The 19,912-nt window shown below is 40.5% G+C and overlaps 1 protein-coding gene across 1 annotated transcript; it reads left to right on the top strand.

The window, feature by feature from the left end:
• Window positions 1-917: 917 nt before the first annotated feature.
• Window positions 918-10,354, top strand: FABP12 (fatty acid binding protein 12). The gene is made up of 4 exons (XM_052651935.1): window positions 918-990; window positions 3,130-3,302; window positions 6,738-6,839; window positions 10,280-10,354. Exons 1-4 carry the CDS (start codon window positions 918-920, stop codon window positions 10,352-10,354), a joined length of 423 nt encoding a protein of 140 aa, XP_052507895.1.
• The last annotated feature ends 9,558 nt before the right edge of the window (window positions 10,355-19,912 follow it).

Below are 19,912 nucleotides of genomic sequence, written 5' to 3'. Positions count from 1 at the left end.
ACTATGAAGAAAGCTGAGCGCTGGAGAACATATGCTTTTGAACTGTGGTGTTGGAGAAGACTCTTGGCCCTTGGACTGCAAGGAGATCCAACCAGTCCATCCTAAAGGAGAACAGTCCTGGGTGTTCATTGGAAGGACTGATGTTGAAGCTGAAACTCCAATACTTTGGCCACCTGATGCAAAGAGCTGACTCATTTGAAAAGACCCTGATGCTGGGAAAGATTGAAGGCAGGAGAAGAAGGGGATGACAGAGGATGAGATGGTTGGATGGCATCACTGAATCAATGGACATGAGTTTGGGTAAACTCTGGGAGTTGGTGATGGACAGGAAGGCCTGGCATGCTGCAGTCCATGGATTCACAAAGAGTCAGACATGACTGAGCTACTGAATTGAACTGAACTGATACAGTGAAGTTGCTCAGTCGTGTCCGACTCTTTGCGAACTGAACTGAACTGATCAAAAGTGAAAATGTTAAAAGCTCTCTATACAGCTAAGACATTGGCTTTTTTTCTAGATCATCCTTGACTAGAGAAACAGAGAGAGAGACCTGGAGTTCAGACATAAGACACAGCTGCCTCAGTCTGCACTTGCTGTGTGTAGCGGTTCTTATGGAAGGAAACAGAAAAAATTTGCAGCATTAGTTTTGACCCTAAATTAGAGTTGGAAAAATTACATCTAGTCCTGCTAAAATCTGTACCATATTCCATTTTCATCTTGACTTCCTTACATTTGAGAGAGCTTTCCTGCTTTGGGTGGTTTGATGGGACAATGACAAAGATTAGAGTACCTTATTATTTATTTTTCCTGACTCTTCTGCACTATCAACTAGAATTGCATTGAAAACAGGTTCAAACATATTTCAAGGAACATACTTATTTATATGATGCAATTTTTCCTTAAAGCCAACTTAAGCAGAATGGTTGATCTGTTCCAAGGAACATGGAAATCCATTTCTTGTGAAAATTTTGAAGAATATATGAAAGAACTGGGTGAGCCATATTTACTTGCATATCACAGCCAGTAAAAGTGGGAGCTTCAACAGCACAGAGCTTGCTCTGTGTGAACCTCTTCCTTCAGTTTTTCACATAGAAACAATAAATATTGATTTAGCACCTAGATACAGTTCTGTGCAAAATTAGTTGAAATTGACATAATCCCTGCTCTCACATAATTTACTCTTGATTTGCATAGATAAATACACATGCACCAGATACTAAATAGTAAATGATTTCAATAAATAATTTAAAACAAAAAAATCACATTTAAAAATTAATTAATTTTTAATTGGTGTATATATACTCCAACATAAAATTGGAGTATAATTTTTAATTGGAGTATAAACTTTGTGTTAGTTTCTGCTGTACAACAATGTGAATCAGCTATATGTACACACATATCCCCTCCATCTTGAGCCTCCCTCCCACCTCCCCTAACCCACGCCTCTAGGTCATCGCAGAGCGCTGAGGTAAACTTCCTTTGCTATACTGCAGTTTCCCACTAGCTATCTATTTTACACATGGTAGTGTATATATTGGGCTTCCCAGGTGGTGCTGGTGGTACAGACCCTGACTGCCAATGCAGGAGATGCAAGAGACATGTTCAACCCTTGAGTCAGAAAGATCCCCTGGAGAAGGCATGGCAACCCACTCCATTTCTGCCTGGAAAATCCCATGGACAGAGGAGGAAATAGTCAGATGCAACTGAGAGATTGTATATACGTCAATGCTACTCTCTCAATTTGTCCCACCCTCTTCTTCCTCACCTGTGTCCACAAGTCTGTTCATTATTATTTTGAAAAATGAACATTTTGCAAACATTTGCTCTGTGCCTTTTGAGGATCAATCTTGTGCTCCAGCTTCTGAAGACTGCTGGCATTCCTTAGCATGTGGCCATGGCGAGTCACTCTTTGCTCCTAGAGTCACATTTTCTCCTGGAGTCTAATATCCCTCTTCCTCTTCTTAAAAGGAAAATTTCTTGGACATTTCATGTGGACATTTGTGACTACATTTGGGGTCCACCTAGACAATCCAGGATACTCTCCCTATTTCAAGAGCCTTAAATTAGCTAAAACTGCAGAGTCCCCTTCGGCATATAAAGCAACATTCATAGGTTCTAGGGTCTGGAATGTGAGTATCTCTGGGGACCATTTTCCAACCTATCACATTTTGTCATCATGTTTCACAATATGAATTCCATGAACATGGACATGTTACTGTGTCTCCCCAATGTGCCTCCTCTTAGAAATTTAACTTACGTATTGAAGTATATGTAATACTGTTTTTATAGAATACACTCTGTTATGTACTGCACAAAGTTCTATGTGCAGCCATGTTCACAACAGCACTATTTGTAATAACAAAAAAATGGAAACACAAAAATGGCCATCAATAGGGCATAAATAAATAAATATCAGAATGTACATACTATGAAATATTATGTAGCTATGACAAAAATGTATGCTTGTATGTACTGACATGGAAACTCTCCAAAACATACAGATATAGAGGAAAATCAAATTGAATAACAATCATTATAATAAAACATTTGTATTTTTAAAAATTCTATATATAGTGGTGATGGTTGCATAACATTGTTTAGGTACTTACTGACACTTAATTGTACTTAAATTGCACTTAAATGTACTGCCATTTAAAATGGTTAAAATGATAAATTTTATGTTATATATATTTCACAACAGGAAAAATACATAATAGATAAAAACAAATCCTATACATGTGAACATAAAAGAATGTAAGAGAATAAATAAAGATCTGGAAGAATTCATGCCAAAGGGTTTTGTCTCTATGTAAATGAGTGCATTTTTAAAATAAGGAGATGGTTCATATTTTTAAGCAAATTTTCAGAAGGATCCATGAAACAATAGGATTAATAGCTACTAGACCAGAAAACATGACAGCTGTTAGATCAAAACTGGAGATAGATTTTTTTTTTCTGTAAAAAATACCCTATTCTAACATATAATGGTGGTGCTACTAGCTTAGAAGTTTGAATGCAAGCAGAGTCAAATTTGTTTAACTCTAAAACCTCCTAATTAGCATATACAGCTAACGAGAGTCTTGGGAGGCAACAACAGATTTAATCACTGTGTCCTTTTATCTGGTTTCCAGGAATAGGAAGAGCCAGCAGGAAACTTGGCTGTCTGGCAAAGCCCACTGTGACCATCATGACAAAAGAAGATCTGATCACTATAAAAACCAAAAGCATCTTTAAAAATAATGAAATCTCCTTTAAACTGGGAGAAGAATTTGAGGAAACCACACCAGGTGGCCATAAAACCAAGGTGAGGCCTTCAACATTTTCAGATGAATTTAATTACGAATGCTAATTTTGAAATCTTCCCAGGTAAATAAGCAATTATGGTGAACATATCTAAAGTGTGTTAGATAAACTTTTGGCTTAAGCCTTGGTCTGAGGAACTCAAATTTTAATATACATACAAATCTCACGGCATGTTGGTAAAAAAATGCCTACTTCCAGGTTCTATCACCAGAGGCTGTGGTATCTGGGACCAGAACTGAAAATGATGTTTTTAACAATTCTTACACAAATATTGAACAGAAAACACTTACAGAATCATTTTTAGACCTCAAAAACAAAAGGTCTGCCTTTCCATTTTGTAGCAGTTTTCCATACATGGATTTACAATGAATAAAAACATGTATTAGTTGGCATGCATGAGTGTGTATGTGTGTGCATGCTCAGTCAGGTCTGATTCTATGCGACTCCATAGACTGTAGCCCACCAGGCTCCTCTGTTCATGGGATTCTCCAGGCAAGAATACTGGATTGGGTTGCCATTTCCTTCTTCAGGGGATCTTCCCGACCCATAGATCAAATCCATCAAATCCAAGTCTCTTGTGTCTTTTGCATTGGCAGGCAGATTTTTTACCACTGTGCCACATGGAAAGCCCATTAGCAGGTAAAGGTGAGGTTATATCACAGTAACAAATTATCCACAAGCTCTCAGTACTTACACAATTGGAGTTCTAACTCATAGTACATATTCAGTGTTATGATGGAGTTGGAGAAGTTTCTTTGTGGAGGAGGAGGCTGGAGATGGGGGCATAAAGTATCTGTCCCTCTTAATTTCTCCAGGGACCAGGCTAAAGGAGATTCAACTAATCTGTAGCTGGACCATGTGAAGTTTGTGATCTCGGTCAACAAAATTGGGAAAGAGACACTAGGCTTTTTATTGTCTACACCTGGAATTGACACACACTTTCACTCATGGGCTCCGACTTGAATGTACAATTTACCTACATTACACAGTTTATTTATATTTTATGTTTATTGTCTGTTCCCCCAGACTAGGATGTAAGCTCTTCCAAGAAAGGATGTCTTGTCTGTTCTGTTTCACAGAACCTAGTGATGTTACATAATATTAATATTTGCTCAATAAATATTTATCATTTGAATGAAAGCACACAATAGAAGATAGTTAAACAATATGGAGAGTGACGTCCTAATAAAAGGAACTGAATACCACATTATCAGATTGCTGTTAAATAATATGAGACTTCACATTCCTGTATAATATCAAATGGAAGAATTTTGACCAAAAATGTTTAATAAAGATGTCTATAATAAATTAAAAAACTACTAGAACAAAAAGACTGGAAAGTATAGAAGTGCAGAAAGGAAATTTGGTAACTATCATTATCTCTATCACAGGACAGACTGTAAATAATTTTGGTAGAAAACCCAGCTCAGTGGATGCATAAACTCTGAGATGTAAGCCTTTCCAGTAGCCATGTATGGCTGTGATAGTCGGACCGTAAAGAAAGCTGGGTGTCAAAGAATGGATGCTTTTGAACTGTGGTCTTGGAAAAGACTCTTGAGAGTGTCTTGGACAGCAAGGAAATCAAATCAGTCAATCCTAAAGGAAATCAGTCCTGAATATTCACTGGAAGGACTGATACTGAAGCCGAAGCATCAATACTTTGGCCACCTGATACAAAGAACTGACTCACTGGAAAAGACCCTGATGCTGGGAAAGATTGAAGGCAGGAGGAGAAGGGGATGACAGAGGATAAGATGGTTGGATGGCATCACCGACTCAATGGACATGAGTTTGAGCAAGCTCTGGGAGTTGGTGATGGACAGGGAAGGCTGGCATGCTGCAAGCTATCCATGAGTCGCAAAGAGTTGGACACAACTGAGCAACTGAATTGAACTGCAATAGAGTTTAAACAGAGTTATCTCTAAACTTTGAGGAGCAGGCTGCAAACTCTGGCTCAGGATTGTGTGGGTGTAAATCCCACCTCTGCCACCAATCAATCAATCAACTGTGTGACTATGAGCAAGTCACAGACTCATGGTGACTCAGTCATTTCATTTGCAAAAGGGGATAATTATAGAGTGTGTGTGCACTCAGTCATGCCCAACTCTTTGTGTCCTAATGGACTATAGCCCTCCAGGTTCCTCTGTCCATGGGATTATCTCGGCAAGAATACTGGAGTGAGTTGTCATTTCCTTCTCTAGGAGATCTTCCCAACTCAGGAATAGAACCCACACTTCCCATGCCTCCTGCATTGGCAGGTTGATTCTTTATCAGTGAGCCACTTGGGAAGCCCAATAATTATAGTACTTATGTCATAAGGTTGCTGTGAGAATTACATGAATATATTAATACTCTTGAAGAGTGCCTCACACACAATAAATAGTGCTACAAAGTGCCAGCTACTGTTGTTGTTACGATTATTATCATTTCTATTTATTATTTATTTTACTATTATTATTGCTTTATTCTCTATTGCCATTTTATTGTAAAGCATACAACTCAGGAACAACAAAAGAGAAGAAATGCATAAGACAAGGTATGTGGGAAATGGTTTGAAGTTTCCATACCCCTCCAGGTACACAACCTTCCCAGCACACTAATATGTTCATCAGGGCTTCCCCTGTGGATCAGTGGATCAGTGGTAAAGAATCCACCCGCTATTGTAGGAAACAGGAGTTCAATCCCTGGTCCAGGAAGATCCCACATGCTGAGGAGCAACTAAGCCTGTGCTCCACAATTATTGCACCTGTGCTCTAGAGCCCAGCAACCACAACTACTGAGCCCACACACTCTACAGCGGGTGTTCCACAACAAGAGAAGCCACCACAGTGAGAAGCCCTCACATCGCAACTAGAGAGTAACCCCTGCTTGTTGCAACTAAAGAAAAGCCCGAGCAAAGCAGTGAAGACCCAGCACAGCCCAAAATAAAGAAGTAAATAAATAAACTTATTTTTAAAAATAATAGGTTCATCAACTGGAAGTTCTCCAAATGCCATCATTTTTCACTGTAATACATGCCACACCATTTTATATTCCCACAGCACTATAATTATTTTTATATTGTTGGGGTAAGAAGAGGAAATGGGATCTTACATTGGGAGTTTGAATTAGCTTCACATATCTTTTTAAAGTTGAAACTCACTTGTGATTCTTTACACAATAACATAACACTTGGCCTGTACAATAAATATATTTTGTAAAAACTTTACTTACTCCTGAAGGTAAAATTTAGTTTTCACTCTTTTAAAACCTTTTTCCCCAGAAGAATCAGCCAACAAATTTACTGTTGATGAAGTCTCAAAATAAATGGAATTGTAAACACCATTCTAAAACTACCTGAGAATATCACAACAGCTGAAAAGAATTTGTCTCCTGATAAAATTTTAGAGTTCATATGTCACAGTCCGAGCTGAATTTGGTCTTGTCTGTTTTTTAGAGTACGGTAATCTTAGATGATGGCTCCTTGATTCAGGTTCAGGACTGGGATGGCAAAGAGATCACCATAAGGAGGAAGTTGGTGGATGAGAAACTGGTGGTGGTGAGTGAACTGTTTCTCATTTTTCCTATTTAACACCTATATATGGGCTTCCCAGGTGGCTCAGTGGGTAAAAAATCCACCTGCAATGCAAGAGATGCAGGATATGCCAGTTTGATCCCTGGGTCAAGAAGACTGCCTGCATGAGGGCATGAAAACCCACACCAGTATTCTTGCCTGGAGAATCCCAAGGACAGAGGAGCCTGATGGATGACAGTCCATAGAGTCTCCAAGAGTTGGACATGACTGAAGCGATTGAGCATGCACGCAATAACTGTATATAAAATCACTCAGCTTGTTCTAAAACAATAGGAGTGAATGTAATTTTTCTATTTTCTCTTGCTTTATAAGAATGGGATGGGGGATATTGGCAGATAAATATATGATCATAAAGATCAGAAAATGTGTAAGGATTGAGAAACTAAAAACCTAGAGAGAATTTTTAAAATTGTCTTGCCTAATTTTTGGATTGGTGTGGAAGCCAAAACAAGCACACATTTGTGCAAGAAAGATTTCGGCAGGGATTGAGAGTTTTTGCTGATCCTTTGCTCCACACCAGGGTGAATTTCTGAGTTTTCCAGATAACACCAAGTGAAAGCATGAAAAGGAAATTTAAACTAGAGGGACAAAGCTTAAGTGCTGTCTGTTTGATGTCTAGATCAATTGACACAGGTAAAAACTAACACTTAATGGCTACCATGTCCCCATGTTTTCATGTATTATTTAACCAATCTTCACAATACTCCTGTGAAATAACATTATTTAATCCATTTAATGGGTGTGGAAATTGAGAATCAGAAACTGACTTACCTGAGGATATTTGGCTGTGAAAATGTGGTGGTGCTGGGGTTAAAATCCAGGTTGGCTTAATTCCAATGTCTACATTTTTTTAGTCTATCCTGCTCCTCTCAGGATGGCTTCCCCAGTCATCTTTCTTGTTTGTACAGAATGGAGGGAAACGTGTTCATGACTGTCCTCTTCTCAAACCCTGCCTCCACTAAAATGAATAAATTGTTAGTTCTGGACACAGTATAAAATAGTTCTTTCTAAGGAAACATAAAAAAAATCTATCCTCATTTCTTAATGTAAGGATATTTTTCTCAACAATGGAATATATTCCCTTATAAAGTAGGAAGTGGAAGACTAAGGATAATTTATTTTATTGCTTTCTATAAAGACCTTAATCACTAACCAGATAGGTTTTATAGTTCATTAGAAAAAATATTAGATTCAGAATCTGAAGACATGGATTTCCATCTCTGTGTTCACTTCTTATTTGACTTTGGAAAAGTCATTCATCTTCTCCAAGATTCAGTTTTCTTGCCTTCAAAACGTAGAAAAAAATTTTTTGGATAGAATTAAATACCATCATGTGTATATCAGTGCTCTGAAAATCATGAAATACTGTACTGATGTATATTATTCTTTGAAAAATATAGAGCATCTATAAAAACGCTTCAATGTAGGCATTTAAAAATGTTCATATAAACAAACTTCAAGTTCATATGAATAAACTTTTTCTGTATAAATACCTGTATATGTATATACACATATATTTACACATTGAATCATATATATCATATATAATATGTGATTTATATATGTATGTATATATATGTACAAAAAAGATCTTCATGACCCAGATAATCACGACGGTGTGATCACTCATCTAGAGCCAGACATCTTGGAATGTGAAGTCAAGTGGGCCTTAGAAAGCATCCCTATGAACAAAGCTAGTGGAAGAGATGGAATTCCAGTTAAGCTATTTCAAATCCTGAAAGATAATGCTGTGAAAGTGCTGCACTCAATATGCCAGCAAGTTTGGAAAACTCAGCAGTGGCCACAGGACTGGAAAAGGTCCGTTTTCATTCCAATTCCAAAGAAAGGCAATGCCAAAGAATGCTCAAACTACCGCACAATTGCACTCATCTCACATGCTAGTAAAGTAATGCCCAAAATTCTCCAAGCCAGGCTTCAGCAATACGTGAACCGTGAACTCCCTGATGTTCAAGCTGGTTTTAGAAAAGGCAGAGGAAGCAGAGATCAAATTGCCAACATCCGCTGGATCATGGAAAAAGCAAGAGAGTTCCAGAAAAACATCTCTTTCTGCTTTATGGACTATGCCAAAGCCTTTGACTGTGTGGATCACAATAAACTGTGGAAAATTGTTCAAGAGATGGGAAGACAAGACCACCTGACCTGCCTCTTGAGAAATCTGTATGCAGGTCAGGAAGCAACAGTTAGAACTGCATATGGAACAACAGACTGGTTCCAAATAGGAAAAGGAGCACGTCAAGGCTGTATATTGTTACCCTGCTTATTTAACTTCTATGCAGAGTACATCATGAGAAACGCTGGGCTGGAAGAAGCACAACCTGGAATCAAGATTGCCGGGAGAAATATCAATAACCTCAGATATGCAGATGACACCACCCTTATGGCAGAAAGTGAAGAGGAGCTAAAGAGCCTCCTGATGAAAGTGAAAGAGGAGAGTGAAAAAGTTGGCCTGAAGCTCGACATTCAGAAAACAAAGATCATGGCATCCGGTCCCATCACTTCATGGGAAATAGATGGGGAAACAGTGGAAACATTATCAGACTTTATTTTTTGGGGCTCCAAAATCACTGCAGATGGTGACTGCAGCCATGAAATTAAAAGACGCTTACTCCTTGGATGGAAAGTTATGAGCAACCTAGATAGTATATTCAAAAGCAGAGACATTACTTTGTCGACTATGGTCCGTCTAGTCAAGGCTATGGTTTTTCCTGTGGTCATGTATGGATGTGAGAGTTGGACTGTGAAGAAGGCTGAGCACCGAAGAATTGATGCTTTTGAACTGTGGTGTTGGAGAAGACTCTTGAGAGTCCCTTGGACTGCAAGGAGCTCCAACCAGTCCATTCTGAAGATCAAATCTGGGATTTCCTTGGAAGGAATGATGCTAAAGCTTAAGCTCCAGTACTTTGGCCACCTCATGTGAAGAGTTGACTCATTGGAAAAGACTCTGATGCTGGGATGGATTGGGGGCAGGAGAAGGGGACGACCCAGGATGAGATGGCTGGATGGCATCGTGGACTCAATGGATGTCAGTTTGAGTGAACTCCAGGAGTTGGTGATGGACAGGGAGGCCTGGCATGCTGCGATTCATGGGGTCACAAAGAGTCGGACATGACTGAGCAACTGAACTGAACTGAACTGATATATATATACCCTTTAAGTAGAATATTACTTTATCACAAGTGAAATATTCTGTTTTATTAGTGCCAAATCTTATATATGTAGACATGGCAAATTCACTCAGTAAATAGTTTTGATTTATAGTTGTCTATAGATTTCTTTTCCAGATTTTTAAGGAATGTATGTATGCATAGCAATTAGTTTGCCTTTTTCTAAATGTCAGTTTCATCAGCAGTACTGAAATATCTTATCCTTTGTTTGTCTTCAAGGAAAGTATGGTGAACAATGTTACCTGCACACGAACATATGAGAGAGTACAAACAAACCGAGTCTCAAACTCTTAAGCACTCTCAAACTGTGATCCAAACTGCCAAGGCTGTTTAAATAAAAATATTATGACAGCTAATATGAGAGAATCTTTGCAAAAATGCCGGTAGCTTTGGATGCCGTGTTGAATACGCCTGTACCATAGAGTACTTTTCATACTGTTCATGGAGTTCTCAAAGCAAGAATACTCAAGTGGTTTGCCATTCCCTTCTCCAGTGGACCACGTTTTGTCATGACCCATCCATCTTGGGTGACCCTACCCAGCATGGCACATAGTTTCATTGAGTTAGACAGGGCTGTGGTCCATGTGATCAGTTTGATTAGTTTTCTGTAACTGTGGTTTTCATTCTGTCCTGCTCTCTGATGGATAAGGATAAGAGGCTTATGGAAGCTTCCTGATGGGAGAGACTGAAAGTGAGGGAAACTGGGTCTTGTTCTGATGGGCTGGGCCATGCTCTGTTCAGTTCAGTTCAGTCGCTCAGTCATGTCCAAATCTTTGCAACCCCATGAATCGCAGCACGCCAGGCCTCCCTGTCCATCACCAACTCCTGGAGTTCACTCAGACTCACGTCCATTGAGTCCATGATGTCATTCAGCCATCTCATACTTGGTCGTCCCCTTCTCCTCCTGCCCCCAATCCATCCCAGCATCAGAGTCTTTTCCAATGAGTCAACTCTTCGCATGAGGTGGCCAAAGCACTGGAGTTTCAGCTTTAGCATCATTCCTTCCAAAGAAATCCCAGGCCTGATCTCCTTCTGAATGGACTGGCTGGATCTCCTTGCAGTCCAAGGGACTCTCAAGAGTCGTCTCCGACACCACAGTTCAAGAGCATCAATTCTTTGGTGCTCAGCCTTCTTCACAGTCCAACTTTCACATCCATACATGACCACTGGAAAAACCATAGCTTTGACTAAACGGACCTTAGTCGGCAAAGTAATGTCTCTGCTTTTGAATATGCTGTCTAGGTTGGTCATAACTTTTCTTCCAAAGAATAAGCATCTTTTAATTTCATGGCTGCAGTCACCATCTGCAGTGATTTTGGAGCCCAAAAAAATAAAGTCTGACACTGTTTCCACTGTTTCCCCATCTATTTCCCATGAAGTGATGGGACCGGATGCCATGATCTTCATTTTCCGAATGTTGAGCTTTAAGCCAACTTTCTCACTCTCCACTTTCACTTTCATCAAGAGGCTTTTTAGTTCCTCTTCACTTTCTGCCATAAGGGTGGTGTCATCTGCATATCTGAGGTTATTGATATTTCTCCCGGCAATCTTGATTCCAGGTTGTGCTTCTTCCAGCCCAGCGTTTCTCATGATGTACTCTGCATAGAAGTTAAATAAGCAGGGTAACAATATACAGCCTTGACGTGCTCCTTTTCCTATTTGGAACCAGTCTGTTGTTCCATATGCAGTTCTAACTGTTGCTTCCTGACCTGCACACAGATTTCTCAAGAGGCAGGTCAGGTGGTCTTGTCTTCCCATCTCTTGAACAATTTTCCACAGTTTATTGTGATCCACACAGTCAAAGGCTTTGGCATAGTCCATAAAGCAGAAAGAGATGTTTTTCTGGAACTCTCTTGCTTTTTCCATGATCCAGCGGATGTTGGCAATTTGATCTCTGCTTCCTCTGCCTTTTCTAAAACCAGCTTGAACATCAGGGAGTTCACGGTTCACGTATTGCTGAAGCCTGGCTTGGAGAATTTTGGGCATTACTTTACTAGCATGTGAGATGAGTGCAATTGTGCGGTAGTTTGAGCATTCTTTGGCATTGCCTTTCTTTGGAATTGGAATGAAAACGGACCTTTTCCAGTCCTGTGGCCACTGCTGAGTTTTCCAAACTTGCTGGCATATTGAGTGCAGCACTTTCACAGCATCATCTTTCAGGATTTGAAATAGCTTAACTGAAATTCCATCTCTTCCACTAGCTTTGTTCATAGGGATGCTTTCTAAGGCCCACTTGACTTCACATTCCAAGATGTCTGGCTCTAGATGAGTGATCACACCGTCGTGATTATCTGGGTCATGAAGATCTTTTTTGTACAGTTCTTCTGTGTATTCTTGCCACCTCTTCTTAACATCTTCTGCTTCTGTTAGGTCCATAGCATTTCTGTCCTTTATCGAGCCCATCTTTGCATGAAATATTCCCTTGGTATCTCTAATTTTCTGGAAGAGATCTCTAGTCTTTCCCATTCTGTTCTTTTCCTCTATTTCTTTGCATTGATCACTGAAGAAGGCTTTCTTATCTCTTCTTGCTATTCTTTGGAACTCTGCATTCCAATGCTTTTCCTTTTCTCCTTTGTTTTTTGCCTCTCTTCTTTTCACAGCTATTTATAAGGCCTCCCCAGACAGCCATTTTGCTTTTTTGCATTTCTTTTCCATGGGGATGGTCTTAATCCCTGTCTCCTGTACAATGTCATGAACCTCATTCCATAGTTCATCAGGCACTCTATCTATCAGATCTAGGCCCTTAAATCTATTTCTCACTTCCACTGTATAATCATAAGGGAATCTTTAATCCAATTTTCTGTCAATGGGCGGGGCTGTGTTCCCTCCCTGTTGTTTGACTTGAAACCAAACTATGGTGGAGGTGAAGATAAATGTGACCTCCTTCACAAGGCTCTGTGCACACACTGCTGCATCAGTGCCCCCAATCCTGCAGCAAGCCACCGCCAACCCACATCTCCATTGGGGACTCTTGGATACTCACAGGCAAGTCTGGGTTAGTCTCTTGTTGGGTCACTGTTCCTTTCTCCTGGGTTCTGGTGAGCACAAGGTTTTGTTTGAAAGAAAAAAAGGTTTTGTTTTAAGAAAGCTGAGCACCAAAGAATTGAAGCTTTTGAACCATAGTGTTGGAGAAGACTCTCAAGAATCCCTTGGACTGCAAGGAAATCAAACCAGTCCATCCTAAAGGAAATCAGTCCTGAATATTCTTGGAAGGACTGATGCTGAAGCTGAAACTCCAATACTTTGGCCACCTGATTTGAAGAACTGACTCCTTGGAAAAGACCCTGATGCTGGGAAAGATTGAAGGCAGGAGGAGAAGGCGATGACAGAGGATGAGAAGGTTGGATGGCATCACCGACTTGAGGGACATGAGTTTGAGCAAGCTCTGGGAGTTGGTGATGGACAGGGAAGTCTGGCGTGCTGCAGTCCATCAAGTCTCAAAGAGTCAGACATGCCTGGGAGACTGCACTAAACTGACAGAGTACTTTGGCACTGGCTGCTATGAGAAACTGGAATGATACATCCTATTTAAGTCAGAGTTGCTATAATATATTTGAGGATATGGATTCAGGTTAACTTTTCTCTTGTGGGCGTATTGTGTCCATCTTTTAATTTCAACATGAACATGAACTCCACAATATTGGGAAAATAATACAAATTTTAAAGAAATTAATTGGTACAGAGAATAACTCACAGGTTATATCTCAGCTGTATGTGAGAAGGTTTGGAAGGAGAGCAATAACTGATCATCTAAGTTATCACTGAAAACCAACACAAAGGAAAATATATTCTGTTTTATTTGCATCAAATGTGGACTCATCACTTTATCTTGTAGGTCAGATTAGCAAACAGATCCAGACTGGCAAACTGTACATGTCAATATCACCCCAATGGTTTCAGGAAGAACTGGAAACTGGAATCCATGTTTCCTAATTATTTACCCCACAGTCATACAAAGGGAATATAGGTAGAAACAGGTTCACAGTGTATAGCACAAATCAAATATAACACTATATCAAACTAAGGAACACATAAGGTTTTCTTCATCTTAAAACATGCGGTGGGGTGCTACAACTTTGTCCAGGTGAGAACATGGAGTTTGACCATTTGAACTCATGGCATGTCATTGCTTATTTGCCTGCATTGGTCTATAAGGGGTCTTGGCACTCCAGAGAAGTGAGAGAAGTGCTTGCTTTGGGCATATTGGAACAATGCAGAAGACAATGGAAGACATAGAAAAACATCCTCTGGACTTCTTGGAGTCGACAGAGGAAAGAGTCTAGGCAGAGGCTGAAGGACCTGGTGTAGGCTGTGGATGTGGGCAGCTCTGTGGTGGAGCCCAGGTAACAGCTTGCTGCATCGAGATAGGAAAGACCCTTCTCCCCCATTGGAAATGAACCCAGCACCGCTTTGACACCACAGGGGTCAGTGGCTGTGGGACCATCCCTATCAGTGCTTCTGTCTTTGGTATGAGGGGTTCTTGTCTGCATTGGTAGGGGGTAGTCTTGTGGGCCATAGGAGCCAGTGCAAGAAGCCTTGTGCTACAGGGATAGGTATCGTGTCCAGCAGAACACAGGACCCCCTGATGACTCCTGGGCATTTGAATATTGATGTTAATATGATTTCATCAACAATCTGATCAAGTCTAGAGACTTTAGAGTATTCCAAAACATACATTCACAAATACAACTGCAGCAAGCAAAAGTTTTCCAAGAGGGGGAGTGAACAGTTTACCTTGTTCTCACCCCTTCACCTGACTGAAAATTATTAAAATAAAGGGTCACTCACTCTGGCTGATGGATATAGAATATCCCTCAGGTATCCATTTAAAATTGGCAATCCATCTATAACCAAATCCATCAAGACTTCCACTGCTTTAAAGTGATGCTGTAATTCAGGATTCACTGTACATTCAATATGTACCTGGCACCGTGTGAGAACTGGTGATGGAAGAAGAGCTAAGTTGTGTTCACTGTCCTGGATTGACTCTTAAGAGAAGGGATCTGTTGGAAAGTACCACATCAGTATGCTAATATCAAGGTATCTATAAATACAGACAAGACCCAACATATGACAGTTCCAAGCAAGATTTTTCACCTTTGCACTGGTGCAAATGAGATATGTATTCAGTAGAAACTGTACTTCAGATTTTGAATTTTGATCTGTTTCCCCTGTCTGGTGGTGATGGTCTAGTCACTAAGTCATGTCTGACTCTTGTAATCCCATAGACTATAGCCTGCCAGGCTCCTCTGTCCATGAAATCTTCCAGGCAAGAATACTGGAGTAGGTTGCCATTTCCTGCTCCCGTATTCTTGCCATATATTTCCTAAAAAATATGCATATACCTATAAAATTATAAAATATACAAAAATTATATATAATTATAAAATGGGCTTTGTGTTAGATGATTTTGCCTGTCTGTAGGAGAAGGCAATGGCACCCCACTCCAGTACTCTTGCCTGGAAAAATCCCATGGGCGGAGGAGCCTGGTAGGCTGCAGTCCATGGGGTTGCGAAGAGTCAGACACGACTGAGCGACTTCACTTTCACTTTTCACTTTCATGCATTGGAGAAGGAAATGGCAACCCACTCCAGTGTTCTTGCCTGGAGAATCCCAGGGCTGCCATCTATGGGGTCGCACAGAGTCGGACACAACTGAAGCGACTTAGCAGCAGCAGCAGCAGCAAGCTAATATAAGTGTTCTGAGCACCTTTAAGGTAGGTTAGGCTAAGCTATGATGTTTGGTAGGGTAAATGTTTTCAACGCATGTTTTGACACGATGTTTTTGACTTACAATGAGTTTATCAGCGTGTAACCCCATTGTGAGTCAAGGAAGATCTGCAGCAGATTTTAAAACAAATGTTTCCACCTGGAAAGGAAGGTCTAATACCACTTTCTTGGTGAATAACTGTCTAGCTCAGGAGGAAAGAATATTAACAATCAGGGTGGCAGGAGCAGCAAGGATGAGGACAGCATTCGTGGCAGCAGGAGAACAGGTGGACCCTGTGTCCTCCTTCCCATCTGTCCTAGGGACTCAGCCTTCTGGGCTGCAGCCTCGGTGTGGACTGCACCAACACAGTTCAAGTCAATGATCATTATTCAGTATACTTAGGGAATGTGGAGGTATTCCTAGAAAGACATGACCTGACCTGTATTTCCTAAGCTGGGAAAGTTTTTGACTTCCCTGGTGGTCCAGTGGCTAAGACTCCCTGGTCCTAATGCAGGGAGTTCAACTCCTGGTTAGGGAACTATTACTAGATCCCACATGCCCAATGCTGTATCTGCCACAACAAAGGTTGAAGATTCCATATGCTTCAACTAAGATCTGACGCAGCCAAAAAATAAATATTAAAAATGTTTAAAGTATTTTTATTGTTTTTTTTTTAAATTATATTCTTTGGTTCAGATTTGGTCAAAATATTACTAGAATAGAAATCAGAATACCACTGACTACAGAAAGGAAGGATATTTGGGTTTTATTAAACAGTAGAATTAAAAATGCTGAGCATTTTCTTTCTGGTAAACACATTTGGAAAAATGATGTTCCTTTTGAGTAATTCAGTAATTTGAGATGGAAAATAAAATAATAATATTAATAGCAGACTGTTTTTTGAGTAGTTATTAAGGGCCGGACACTGTGTTTACCACTGTTTGTGCAAACTTCATCTTCTTTCTCTTCTGTACAATATTAACAAAGGTACAAACTAAAACCCAGTGAGGTTAATTTTTTTTTGCTTGAAGTTCCTCAGTTCATCAATACCATGGTCTAAGTTCATAGCAAGTTCTCTGTGACTCCAAGTCTATATTCTTTAACCCTGATGCCAGAATGCCCCTCCCAGAAATCAAGATTAGAGTTTCTTTGAGAGTCTTTCTATGTAATAATAATACAAATAAATGCATAGTTAAAACCATTTATCTGAACATGTAAAGCCTGAGAAACCTGCCCTACCTAAACTCTCATGCCCTCAGCTGTTCAGAAAGATTACCTGAAGATTTAAGAAGCAAAAGCAGCCAAACAATGACTAATCTATCCTTGTATGAGACAGATTTGTCAGGAAATCCTTGCTCAGTGTACAAACAAAAGGAATAAAATCTAAGATTCGGGGACTGGAGGAGCTGACTAAGAGAAACAGAAGGTCAGGTAAGCTTTAGCTTAGCATTTGTAGATAAGAAGTATGTAATAAGAATCAGTGGAAGACTACAGTTGCATGCTATGAATCTGGGAAATTTTTACCTTGACACAGATTCCCTGGTGGCTCAGATGGTACAGAGACTACCTGCAATGCAGGAGACCCAGATTCAATCCTTGGGTCGGGAAGATCCCCTGGAGAAGGAAATGGCAACCCACTCCAGTATTCTTGCCTGGGAAATCCCATGGACAGAAGAGCCTGGAGGGCTACAGCCCATAGGGTCACAAAGAGTCGGACATGACTGAGCGACTTCACTTTCACTTTCTTTCAGTGTGGAGAAGACACGGAAAGATGCTGTTAGTACGAGACAGGGCTCTGAGGCTCATAAAATAGAATTTCTCACTCAAGAGGTTGGAGAACTGAGGTGCCCTTGAGGATGAAGGTGCAAGGTCTTGTCTGTGGTTGTCCAAGTTCTGACTGCTCTCTGGTGTCTAGTGCAGATTTATTCTTGGCAATTGCTAGAGACCATTTGGAATCCTATAGAAAAAATGAAAGGAAAACTAAAGCCACTAGTCTAAACCTACTTTGAGCAGAATTGTTGATGAGCTTTGACATTTAACAAAATGAATATACTGAATCCAGTCTAGCACCAGATACATACATGACTCTAGCTGACAGAAAGAGGCTCATTTAAGCCTTATGGCAAAGAATTATACCTGCCTTATTTTGTGATCTGAGCACTTCTTTGCATACGCTGCAAAACTGATTGACCTGATTTTGGTCACAGGCAGTTTTCAACATCTTTTTTTTCTATTAATTGATAGTTTTGCCAAATACATTGTATGCAGAGCCTTAATGTATAAAACAGATCAATGCAGAACTCTTCTGTTTGTGTAGGAGGTCCCAAAATCCCATGCATGATTCCATTGGCTTTTCCCATGTTCTAGCAAGGTTCTAGAGCAGGAGTCTCCAATACCCAGCAGAGGACCTGTACTGGTCTCAGCCTGTTAGGAGCAACAGGATGTATACAACAGGAGGTGAGGAGGGGGCAAGAGAGCAAAGTTTCCCCTGCCTCTCCTCGCTGTTCCCCATTGCTCACACTGTTATTAGCACCTGAACCGACTTTTCCCACCCCTGCACCCCACCTCCGCCGCCCACCTGTGGAAAAATTATCTTCCATGAAACTGGTCCCTGGTGCCAAAGATGCTGGGGAGTGGTGTTCTATAGGACACCTTTTACTCACTTCCCGTCTGCTGAGAGCCACCTTTATGAGAGACCGGTGGGGTTGAGACCCAGATTTCTGAGAAGGAGACTCCATATGAGTGGGCCTGGTTCCTCTGCTGGGATGCCATGGTTCTGAGAGAGTTGGAAAACTGAACTGAAATCAGATGCAGCTACTGCAACCTACTGCTGCTGGAAGTCTGAAGTATAGCTGGGCCATGCTGGCAGGAACAAAACATACGACATTTGAGTAAAGCTCGGAGCGAGTTCCCGGGTGGCACTAGGGTAAAGAATCCACCTGCCAATTTAAGAGATGTAAGAGATGCAGTTTCAGTCCCTGGGTTGGGAAGAGCCCCTGGAAGAGCACGCAGAAACCCACTCCAGTATTCTTGCCAGGATAAACCCACAGACAGAGAAGCCTGGTGGGCTACAGTCCATAGAGTCTCAAAGAGTCAGACATGACTGAAGCGACGTGGCACATGAGGGAGTTAGGGAATGAGCCTGTCGTTTAAGCAGATCAGTCAGGAAGTTGAAACAATAATTCAGGTATGTTGATGATGTGACTTGCAATAGAGATGGCAGTGGGGATAGCAAGAGGTCATGGAATTTGGAATACAGTTCTAAATTAGAGTTAACAGAATTTACAGATAGATTGAATTTGAAAGGAGAGTGCTAAGCATGATTTAAAACGTTTTGGTCTTAGATTTTAGAGAGATGTGTTATTAAGTAACTTTGCCTCTAAGCTATGCCATATAATGTCTGATTTCATAAATTCACTGGAAAACTAAACAGGACATGAAAACCAGCTAAACTGATTGCCCAAAGTGGCTAATTTACTTAGAAAATACTAGAGAGTTGCTTCCTGGCCATGATCCAGTAGTAGGGGTCAAATTTACTTCCCACCTGAAATAACAGTTTCATTCTATGAAACACTGGTTTGTAAGACACAGGACTTCAGAAAAATTAGAACAGGAATCCCTGAGAGAAGGGAAACAAATGAGATAAGCTCATTCACTAACCCAGTCTCTTCATATACTCAGGGGATGCCAGGACCAGCTTGGCAGTGCGCCTTCTACTCTGAAGTCTGAGTCCTAGCATATGGGAGGCTTCCTCCAAGCTATTGAAGTCTAAAACCCCATTCCTCTTCGTTTGCTCCTGCAACCCATAGTGTTAGTAGCTGAATTCTGCTGCTTTCTCTCTGTTATCTCTGTGACATTTTTAGTTCTCTAATACCAGCTTCAACAATTTCTTACATTAAAATCTCTTTGCTGTGTGGTTTCTACTTGTTCTGACTGGTAAAGCCTGCCTACTATGTGTTAAGACATGTACTAGGTCACTGAAGTTAAATAATACCCAAGATTATGGAGATACTAATGACACATCCAGGATCCCAGGCTATCACATTATAAAGGCTTTGCCCTCAATCACTAAGTAACATTGCAGTCAGATAAAAGGCTTTGAAAAAAAAGTAAGGCTTTCACCTTTATTTCTGAGATTATGCT

This window comes from Budorcas taxicolor, chromosome 14 (assembly GCF_023091745.1).
Source record: "Budorcas taxicolor isolate Tak-1 chromosome 14, Takin1.1, whole genome shotgun sequence".
Classification (NCBI taxonomy): Eukaryota; Metazoa; Chordata; class Mammalia; order Artiodactyla; family Bovidae; genus Budorcas; species Budorcas taxicolor.
The sequence above is the reverse complement of the archived record's forward strand: the minus strand, read 5'-3'. Positions and strand labels throughout refer to the sequence as shown.

Bases quoted from the DNA above. Each gene is read 5' to 3' on its own strand.
- FABP12 (XM_052651935.1), top strand. From the start codon at position 918: ATGGTTGATCTGTTCCAAGGAACATGGAAATCCATTTCTTGTGAAAAT. The intron at 991-3,129 runs GTGAGCCATATT...TCTGGTTTCCAG, and splicing joins AGAATATATGAAAGAACTGG to GAATAGGAAGAGCCAGCAGG. The intron at 6,840-10,279 runs GTGAGTGAACTG...TTTGTCTTCAAG, and splicing joins TGGATGAGAAACTGGTGGTG to GAAAGTATGGTGAACAATGT.